This window comes from Cyprinus carpio, chromosome A14 (genome assembly GCF_018340385.1).
Source record: "Cyprinus carpio isolate SPL01 chromosome A14, ASM1834038v1, whole genome shotgun sequence".
Classification (NCBI taxonomy): Eukaryota; Metazoa; Chordata; class Actinopteri; order Cypriniformes; family Cyprinidae; genus Cyprinus; species Cyprinus carpio.
Genome location: NC_056585.1, coordinates 1323420 through 1333937, shown reverse-complemented (window position 1 = coordinate 1333937; position 10518 = coordinate 1323420). Strand labels below are relative to the sequence as shown.

General features: G+C 37.9%; 2 protein-coding genes across 3 annotated transcripts; both read right to left on the bottom strand.

The window, feature by feature from the left end:
* Nucleotides 1-414: 414 nt before the first annotated feature.
* Nucleotides 415-4292, bottom strand: LOC109049124 (zinc finger protein 470-like). 2 transcript variants are annotated; one of them, XM_042769676.1, is made up of 5 exons: nt 4009-4292; nt 3554-3871; nt 2026-2630; nt 1832-1942; nt 415-1084 (listed from the first exon to the last, which is right to left on the bottom strand). In XM_042769676.1, exons 3-5 carry the CDS (start codon nt 2615-2617, stop codon nt 966-968), a joined length of 822 nt encoding a protein of 273 aa, XP_042625610.1. In that variant the 5' UTR covers nt 2618-2630; nt 3554-3871; nt 4009-4292; the 3' UTR covers nt 415-965. The 2 variants fall into 2 exon arrangements, with proteins under 2 accessions (XP_042625610.1, XP_042625611.1); XM_042769677.1 differs by lacking the exon at nt 415-1084 and adding an exon at nt 1483-1744.
* An 11-nt stretch (nt 4293-4303) lies between these two features.
* On the bottom strand, nt 4304-9634 carry LOC122147363 (zinc finger and SCAN domain-containing protein 2-like). The gene is made up of 5 exons (XM_042769645.1): nt 9397-9634; nt 9025-9285; nt 6343-6870; nt 6029-6220; nt 4304-4362 (listed from the first exon to the last, which is right to left on the bottom strand). Exons 1-5 carry the CDS (start codon nt 9632-9634, stop codon nt 4304-4306), a joined length of 1278 nt encoding a protein of 425 aa, XP_042625579.1.
* Between the last annotated feature and the right edge of the window lie 884 nt (nt 9635-10518).

Genomic DNA, 10518 nt, shown 5'->3' with positions numbered 1-10518 from the left:
TATGTACTGTAAATAACCCTGACTTAGACATAAAAACAGGCAAAATAATAGCTTTTTCAGACTAAACATTTAAGCCATTTAATTAACATCTATTGTGAAATGTCATGTATACAAGAAATAAAATGATTACAAAAACTTTGGTGGTTGAAGTAACAACATAATATTAGTGAAATGATTTGGTGGATGTATATATGCATGGCTTCTAAGTAGATCCAGGATCTGCAGACTTTACATGCAGAACAAAATGCAGCTGGGAGCTTAAATATTTAACTGATGAAAATGCAAAGGGCAGAAGCGCACAAATTCAGTGTGGGCCTGTTTGTAACAATTATACAGGAACGTGAAGTTTTCCTATTATATCAGGGTTATTCAATTGTCCTCCAGGAGTGTTTAACTCCAGTGCAAACATTTCAGGAATACTTGAAAATTACAGGCAGGTGAGTTTGATCAGGGTTGGAACTGAAGTCTGTAGGACAGTGGACCTCCAGGAGCATAATATAAGAAACCTCTACTATATCAATGTCCTTTCTCTATGTTCATTCTGCAACATTTAGCCAGCATGAAAGCAACAAAGTCTAAAATATGTAGGTCATATTTGAGGCCTACAGAATGGATAAAGTCCTTCGCACTGGATAGTTCTGATCAGGAACACTGATCGGTACCGTTTTCTTTAAAAAAAAAAACACCTAAAGCACTGGTTTTTGCGGTTCCCGGCTCACAGAAACCACACACTCCATGCCAAGGTGTGGATTTCTGTTGATCAAAGTTCTTTGTCTCTATACCACCTTTCTAATTAAGGAGGCTGGAGTCTTCATGGATGGAGACCAGCTTCTGGAGTAAGTGTAGAATGCAATTCTACTTTAAAATGTTTTTTGGCTTCGGTAAACTAGTTGATGCTGCAGATTCTTCAATGCAGTCTGCAGTTTAGCAGACTGTTGGTGACAAACCCTTGTTTCCATCCACATTCATTTTTCATCTTTCAAAGTCACAGATGATATTGGACTGGAAGGAGCTGAAGTGACTGTTACAGCCTTCACGTCATCCATTAAAGCAGAGCAGCTTTCTTCAGATTTCACTTGACATTCTGCAAAAACATACCACTGTAGTTATATTGCAAGAGGCAATAATTAATTTGACGTGTTCTGTATGTGTTTTTGTATGTGAAGGTAGATTTCCACATGCAATTTAATTTTTGTTTTTTATTTTTTCATACTGTGAATGTGAGTGCAAATTGTCAGATACAAGTTGAATACAAAAAGCGGTCACTGCAACTGGTTATGTGTCAACCCTGTTACCATCATCACTCACCCCTGTTACCATACTGTCATATCATTAAAAAAGATATCTGTAAAACTACTTTATCCTTTAAGTGAACTCTCCAAATACAAATATTATTCATCATCATTAAAAAAAAAGAAAAAAAAAGTCAATCCTGTTACCAGGATTTTGTATAGTACACAAATGATTTTTGAAAAGTGGATATTCGTAGGTGCATGATGTAGCATTTATTTTTCAAAGGACAAAGGAAAACATTATTGTATTATTTATCATGTCAGTCCTGTTTATAGACATAAATACAAGAAGACTATTCTTTTACCTGAAAAGTACAACAATAACTTGTTTATATGGAAATATAAAAGCTGAAAAGGGTGACTTTTCTTGCAATACACAGATGTTTGTGCCATCTTTACGATGACACGTTTCTTTGGTTTTGAAGGAGAAGCTGGTAGCTATTCTCCCTCACCTATTCAAGATGTAAGAAAAGGCTTCAAGATACACATTATATCCTTATGAACATTTGGGTGTTAAAAATAACCTCAGTCATACTTACCGTATTCATCACCAGACTCTGGTTCTTGCTTAACTTCTACAGTTGTGTTAGACGGGCCTACGCCAACAGTGACCTTCACAACTTCCTTTGATACGGGTAAATCTTTGCCCTCTGTAAAACATTCATTTTTAATTAGACAGAAAACAGGAAGTCGTATGGATTGAACTTTCGTATCTGGATGAACTATCCCGTACCTGCATGCATTACACGGAGGTGTTTTTTCATGGATGATGAATGAGCAAAGAATTTGAGACATATGGGGCACTGATACGGCTTCTCCCCCGTGTGACTTCGCAGATGCACGGACAAATGCGCAAACTGCCGATAGCTCTTCTTGCACTGAGGGCACTGGTACGGCTTTTCTCCGGTGTGAACCCTCTGATGAACCACCAAATCTTTAGCTTGGCCAAAACTCTTGCCACATTCAGGGCACTCGAATTTGGGTTTATTTTCTTTGGTGTGAGTGCGCATGTGCACCTTCAGGTGTCCCGCCTGACTGAAAATCTTATCGCACTGAGGGCACTCGTGCTTTTCTTCGGTGTGTGTCCGTCGGTGCAAAACCAGACTGCTGGGATGACTGAAGCTTCGCTCACACTGCGAGCACTGAAAGAGTTGGTCGCCCCGGTCGTAATGATGGCGGCGCTGGTGACGGTGAACTGCGAGCAAAGTTTGACGAATCCTCTCCCGCACTCGGAGCATTTGTGCGCTCGCTCTCCTTCGTGAACATACTGCACGTGTTTTCTGAGGCCAGCTGCTTGAGTAAATGTCTTCAAACACAAACTGCATGTATGAGAGACCCCTGAAATGATCAATATAAAACATTATTAATTACAAATATGAATCATTTAATGATTAAATCTAATAAAAAAATGATATAATTGATAGTTTTATGAAATTAAAAAAAAAAGACGACCACTGATACCACATATTGTCAAAAACTTGAAATTGCATGTGATGGATTATGGCCTGTGATTGTGATTCCATTTCATTAAATCTTTTGCCAAGGGTCCAAAATTAACACGTTCAAAGCCTCAAATCCGATAAAAACTGGCTTTGCCAAACAGATAATCTGGAAAGTTATGAAACGTAATACATTAAGGAACCCCTAAATGGAAATCCATGAATTACAGTCTGCATTTTATTTTCTTTTTTTTTTTTTTTTTTTTTTTTTTTTTTTGTTTTTTTATTTTTTTACCAATTATCTATTAAAGAAAATGGTTACTTCAATCAGAAATGTACCATCAGGCATTCAATCTATTTTTTCCTGGCCTCAACTTGACAGGAAAATAAATAGATATTGCAGATATTTAAGAAACATGCCAAGTTAACATACTTGTTGAAAAACAATGCTACAGTCAGTTATTCTCCTTTGAAAGTGTGTGTTCCGGGCCTGAATGTCGGTGTTTGTTTTGGTTTGTGAAACCCGCCCACTGCCAGTTTACCCAATTGTATTTCAGCACCCCGGGTTGCCACTAAGCGGAAAACACAGCGTATTTCATTTCATTCATCGTTAAGTGCGCTCGTTCCTGTTTGTGTCATCAATCTGGCAACCTGCATGTGCATCAAGTCTGAGGAGGAGGGGGCCGGGTGAAAAAACCCTCTCCAATATTTAGAATTTGGACTGCAATACCCAGTTCAACCACACGGCGTCGATCCTACATACAGCACCTTTAAAATGTGAAAACAATGTTTTTTCATGGTATACATCTCATAATTTCTTACCCGAATGAAACGCATCTTGATGTTTTTTCAGACTTGCTTCGGAAGCAAATGTTTCATCACACATCGAACACTGGAGAGGGTTCTCGCCTGGGTGGCCGCTCTGGTGGGCTATCAGGTTTCTCCTCCAGCGAAAACTCAGGCCACACTGAGAGCACTTGTAAGGTTTCTCTCCTGTGTGAATCCGCTGGTGAATTTTTAACATACAATGCTGACTGAATCTCTTGCCACAGTGAGCGCATTCAAATGGCTTGTCCTGCAAGTCGACTTTCGGACCACCTGTAGGCTTCTCTGTTCCACTTTGCTTCTTTGTGGAAACTTCTGGAAAGGAAATGCTGACTTAAAATTAAATATATATAATCTATATAAATATATATAATATATATATATATATATATATATATATATATATATATATATATATAAAGATAAGTAAATAAAAAGAAAGATACACTTACTCTCATGTATGCGCATATGAGCTCTGAGGAAACTGGGACGCCCAAAGCCCTTGAAGCATACAGGGCAGTTGTGTGGCCTCACTCCTGTGTGAATTTCCAGATGTTTCTTCAAGTCTCCTGGGGTATAAAAGCTTTTACTGCACACAAAACACAGGAACGACCTGTCTCCTGTGTGCGTTTTAATATGTACAACTAGAGCCGATCGCTGACGAAAGCTTTTGTTACAGGTGGGACAGTTGAAGGGCCTTTCACCTGTGTGAATTCGCTCGTGATTTAACTATCTTTGGTGTGTGTTTTAATTTGTGCCGCAGTAAGAGCAGGGGAAGCACTTCCCCTCTTTGTCGACATGCTGATCTGGTAAAATTACAAAGAAATACATATTAACAAAACCACTGTCAAATAAAAGTTAAATAAACAAAACTGAAACTCCAGCTTATGCATCAACCCTGTTACCATCATCACTAACCCCTGTTACAATACTGTGGTATTATAGAAAACAATTCTATTTCTTCATCGATTTAAAAAAAAAATCAACCCTGTTACCAGGATTTTGTATAGTAAACAAATTACTTTACTGAAAAGAGGATATTGTTAGAAATATCAGCATTACGTGCTCTTTCTAATAAACACTTTTAGATTCAAAACTAAGAAATGGCTATCAATCATAACTCACCCTGTTACAATACTGTAGTGTTGAAAAAATTCTGTAAAACTACTTTATCCTTTCAGGAAGTGAATTTTCCGAAGGCAAATGTTCTTCAATTATTAAAAAGAGAACCCTGTTGTGAGGATTTTTGTATAGTGAACAAATGATTATTGAAAAGTGAATATTCGTAGAAATACTAAATCTAATAAATTATGATAAATATTCTTTATTTAATTAAATGTCAACCCTGTTATAACGATTATAATAACTCTAAGACACTAATAAACACTTTTAGTGTTAAGGAAAAGAAATTAAATAAAACTATCCTTTCTGAAAGTGTACTCTCCAAAGACAACTATTCCTTATCAATTATTAAAAGGTCAACCCTGTTACCAGGGACTTTGTATAGTAAACATATGACTGAAAAGTGGATATTGGTAGATGAAAAGTGGATATTGGTAGAAAAGACTAAGAAATGTCTGTCGGTCCTATTACCATCAGCACCTCACCCCTGTTACAATAGTGTAGTATTTTACAAAACAATTCTGAACAAATACTTTATCTTTTCAGGAGCTGAACTCTCCAAAGACAAGCATCTTTGCCTATTATTTGTCAATTATTAAAAATCAACCCTGTTACCAGGATTTTGTATAGTAAACAAATGTTTGAAAAGGGCATATTCTAAGCATTACCAACATTAAATTCTGTTTCTAATATACACTTTTAGTGCCAAGGACAAGTTTGTTTGCCTATTTATCATCAAATCTTTTAAAATGTCAAGCCTGTTAATAGTTATTTTAGTAATGAAATGAATATGGACAATTTTGTTTGCCTATTTATAATCACATTTTTAAAATGCCACTGGGCAACTGATGTTGAAAAGACATCAAAAAAACAGGTCAAATATACAAATTGAACTGACGTCAAAAACTTGACATGATGTTGATTTGATGTAAATTGCATGTTAAACATATGGGCCTACATATATGTACATTAAACCAATTTTAGTGTGGAATTAACTTCCTAATTTTCACCCAATTACCACTTTTGATCAAGTCTTGACTAATATTTGACGTCCAATTAATATCAAGGTGCCCACTGGGTACTTTTTTTTAACCAAACTGTTGCTGGTCCCTATTGACTTGCATAGTATGGAGAGAAATAGCATTAGCATGAAAAAAATACTATGGATTTAGTTGTGGAATGGATATGAACAGCAACTGTTTGGTTACCTTGTTTTTTGTAGATGTTTTATTTTTTTTTTGGTTTGGAACAACATGAGGGTGAACTCTTTAAGGTGGAACAATACAATTGTATATCTTCTTTAGAAAATGAATACCAATATTGCAATTAGTGCACGCAGTTCCATCCTACCTGGATGAAATATAAGTTGATGTCTTTTCAGGGAAATTGCAAGAGAGAAGGTTTTGTTGCATATGATACAACGATATGGCTTCTGATGATCTGTCAGCTCTGAACTGGTCCCCTGATCAGCATCAAGGTCAAGATTCACTGATGGACTGAAACTTGTCTCGTTCTCTGATAGACACTCCCCTGTGCTCATTTCTGAAAACATATTAAGACAATATTAATCAACTTAGGCTTGTTATAGACATGCTACATACATTTATGCAATATTTAGACATATGTGACTATGTGTCTACATAACTTAAACCTAAATAAACAACCAGAGATCATACGGTCTTCAGAAGCTTCAAGGTTTCCAGAAAGCTCTGCTGATAGCTGCGATAAAGCAGAAACACCGCAGGCTCCTTCCACGTCCTCTGGCTCACCCTGGTCCTCCTCCTCAGGAGTAAGCACATCAGCTCCGGCGGTCACAGCATCACCTTCCTGCAGCTTGTTCAGATGGGACTGCATGTGTGCTTGCAGGCTGCTGGGCCGAGGGAAGCTTTTGGAGCACAAAGGACAACTGTGGGGTCTCACGCCAGTGTGAGTTCCCATGTGTGTCTTCAGATCTCCTGAACCGTAAAACCGTCGGAAGCATATGAAACATTCGAAAGGCTTTTCTCCGGTGTGAATTTTCCGATGCACGATCAACACCGAACGTTGAGCACTGAACACGTTGCACACGGTGCAGCGGAACGGTCTCTCTCCGGTGTGAATGCGTTTATGTTGCTCCATATCTTGATGTCGTCCGAATATTTTTCCACAGTATGGACAGGTAAAGCGATCCCTTTCAGCAACACTCAAATGTTCTGTTAAAAAATTAATCAACAGGATGACATATGAAATTGATAGCATAAAACCAAACAATTTGTACCAATGCTATTGCTATTGGTAATTTAAACAAAATATTTGCAACCGGGCAGCAGGTTTTTAGAAAACTTCATAGGGGCATCAAGAAGACTTGAAATGATTTTGAATGCAACAAAATAAGCATCAAGTTAAAACAACTTAAAAATTAAGATATTTGTTTTTTTGAATCACCTGTTGTTTTTCTTTGAAGAACCAGGATTCACAGTCTTAGAAAACCTAAATATATGAGGTAGCCTAATTTTTTTTTATTTGTTTTTATAATGAATATACATTTTTCTAGTCATGCTAAGCTCTAAAATATTTGATTACATTTTATAAAATGACAACAACGCCAACGGAATATAAAATATTTTATATTTACTTATATATTTTATTACGTAGAAATTGAGTAAAAATATTTCTGACCCCTTGTTCACACTGCAGCACTTTAGGAGCATTTCAGAAGCGAAGCAACTGGATTCACTAGGCCACAAGATTTGCCTATCTGACGTTTTTCTTGATTTTGCATGTTTTATTCTTAATTTTTGAGGTTCTACCCTGGTTAAGTTGGCTAAATTGTAATGTTTTGTTTGGTTTAATCTTGTGTTTATTGCTATGTCCTCCTTTGTTATGCTTTAGCATACACGCAAAACACTTAAAGGGGTCATCGGATGCCCATTTTCCACAAGTTGATATGATTCTTTAGAGTCTTAATGAAAAGTCTGTAACACAATTTGGTTAAAATTTCTCAATAGTAGTGTAAAAAAAAACACTTTTTACCCTGTCAAAAACAGCTCTTTTCAGAGCAAGCTGTTTTGTAGCATTTTCCTTTAAATGTTAATGAGCTCTGCTGGCCCCGCCCCCCTCTCCCGAGCCGCTCTCAGAGAGACCGAAAGGCGATTTGCAAAGATTCATTAGTAAACCTTGTACTCACTTTTTCTGGAGGTGAAGCTGGAGCACGAATGATTCGCGCAAACATAGACGCGTTTATGTAGATCGGGGCGCATTCACTTTAAAAACAAACGTAATCCACTGCGTCTTCAGCGGCTCAGATGTCAAAAGTAAATGACGACTGCTATGTTCATTATTACATCCAACAACAGAACACCTAAATCACTCAGGAGTCATTCTTATCTACATCTGCTCCGGCGGAGAAACAGTGGAGGACTGATGACAGTCACTAAGGGCGGAGCTACCGTAAGACGCTGGTCCAGTCTGTGCTGAAACGCTACTGTCAATCAAACTATCGTGGGAGGGGCCTGTCTGTGTGACATCACACAGACAGGCATCTGAGATCTGCTCGATTTGAGAAAGAGGAAAAGATTTTAGTAGATATAAAAAAAAAAAAACACTGGGTGGGTTTTTATCATTATATGTCAGTTCAAACAACTTGTAAAAGTGCATGTCCCATCATATGACCCCTTTAAAAGTGCAGTTATGAACAACATAAAAGATTTGTAGCTGTGTTTTAGTCTGCACAGGGTGTTTATTTTGTATTTGAACTGTGTGGCTTGGACACGGCATCCGTCAAAAACAGACTAGGCACCGATCTTTAGCCTTCTGGGACGCTTCTGAAACACAAGCATTGACTAGACCAGCTCCGGTGGCCGTGTTGGAGCCGCAATGCGCCGCAGACGTGTGCAGCGTAAATAAGAGGCGAAATCCTTATCCTTAATCCTTATCACACATGAGCGGAAAAGTCAGGGGGTCTTTGAACATTGTTGTGCCTTGGAGTCAAAAAGGTAACCACATGTTGTTTAAAAAAATTAAATAATGTAATTATAATTTATTTAATTATTATTTTTTTTATTATCGAGTTTTTTTTTTTTATTATAACAAAAAACAAAAAAGAAACTTAATAGAAAGTAAATTTTTTTTTACATGCTGCCTTTACTTTATATTTAAGGAACGGGTCCCTCGCAGGGGATCATCATATTTGGAGGTCTGTGGCATCAAAAATCTTGAAAACCCCAGATTTAACGTCTGAATAGTAGATAACCCCACCATATAACCTCACAGGGGTCAGCTTTAGTGCACTGTTTGACTTCCATGTTTTGGGGACTATGCTATTTCCCCCCAGTTTTATTCAGCAACAGAAGTCGTGCTGATCTCACCTGGATGAGCGACACGTTGATGCTTTATCAGCGAGAAGGAGAGAGAAAACCTGCGGTCGCAGAGTGTGCAGTGGTACGGTCTCTCCTCCGTGTGATGAGTGCGGTGGTGTTTTCTGAGGTTCACTGCTTGGCTGAAGTACTTCCCGCACTGGGAGCACTGGAAGGGCTTCTCTCCGGTGTGGACGCGCAGATGGATCCGAAGCTTCGCTTGCTTATGAAATCTCTTTCCGCAGTGACTGCACGGATGCGGTTTGTTTTTTTACTGATGAGGATTCAGTGTTTGATTGTGTGGGAAGAGAAAATGACACAATGTGTTACTTGGAGTTCTGAGAAATGGTATCCTGGTATGGTTTTTGTGATTTTTTTTCTCACCCCTTTCAGCAGAATTGTGAGAGAGCTCAGATGAAGGAGATGGAGCTCTCTCGGCCTCTTCATGTTGACTTTGGGCAGTGTTTTCATTAGGTGCTTCGCTTTCAACATTCTCTACTAGATCCAGAGAGAGAGATTCACTACCGTGCTCAAGTGCGTCCGTTTGTAAGTGCTTGTGTAGATCTTCAGAGGCCTCAAAGCTGCAAGGCCTCTCATCGTCATGAGCATCCAAATGGTTCATGTCCTCTGTTTCAGAGAAGGTCTGTTCGGGAGATGTGAGACTGGAGAGATGTGTGACGCTGCTGACGCAGTCGGGGCAGCGGTGGGAGATCTCTCCGGTGTGTCAGCTCATGATCCTCCAGCTGGCATGCAAAAATTCTTCCCACAATTCAACACAAATTAAACACTTGCCCTCTGTACTAACATCCTGACCTGCAAAAAAGAGAGGATACTTCAGTTTTTCAGTTTGTTTTTTCATAGAATGTTATTTGGATAAGTTTTGGATTGATGTAGCATTGCGTTTGTTTGTATGGTTGGATTTGGAGAAATGTTGCTTTGAGCTGATAAAAACATCACAATAATCCACACCTGTCTTGTAAATATGTTTTTTGTAGAGAAATGTTTAAGTAAATAAGTTTTTTGGATGTTTTTGATTTTGATTTTGTTCTTTTAGTGTGTTTTTAACTTTGCTTCTGTCCTCAAAAAAATAAAAAAAGCGTTCACTCTTGTTCTCTCTCAAGTTTGTTTAGAAATATCTCGGACTGTTTTTGCTTATAAACAGTGCTTTATCTGTGCATTTTTCTCTCCTGATTCAGATGAGACAACACTGGAGGAAGCATTATTATGGCTAACGGGACTCGTATTTTGGCCAGAAGCAACAGCTTTTAAGTTAAAAATATCTAAATAATGGATTTGTTTATTACAAACACACTTCGTTAATCGATGCACTTGTGCTTTATGTATTATTAACTTCATTTATAGTATGTGTATTATACAGATTATTGTGATGTTTTTATCAGCTGTTTGGACTCTCATTCTGACGGCACCCATTCACTGCAGAGGATCTCCAAATCTGCTTTCTGTTCCAATAAAGAATCAAACTCATCCAAATATATCTTTAGCAAA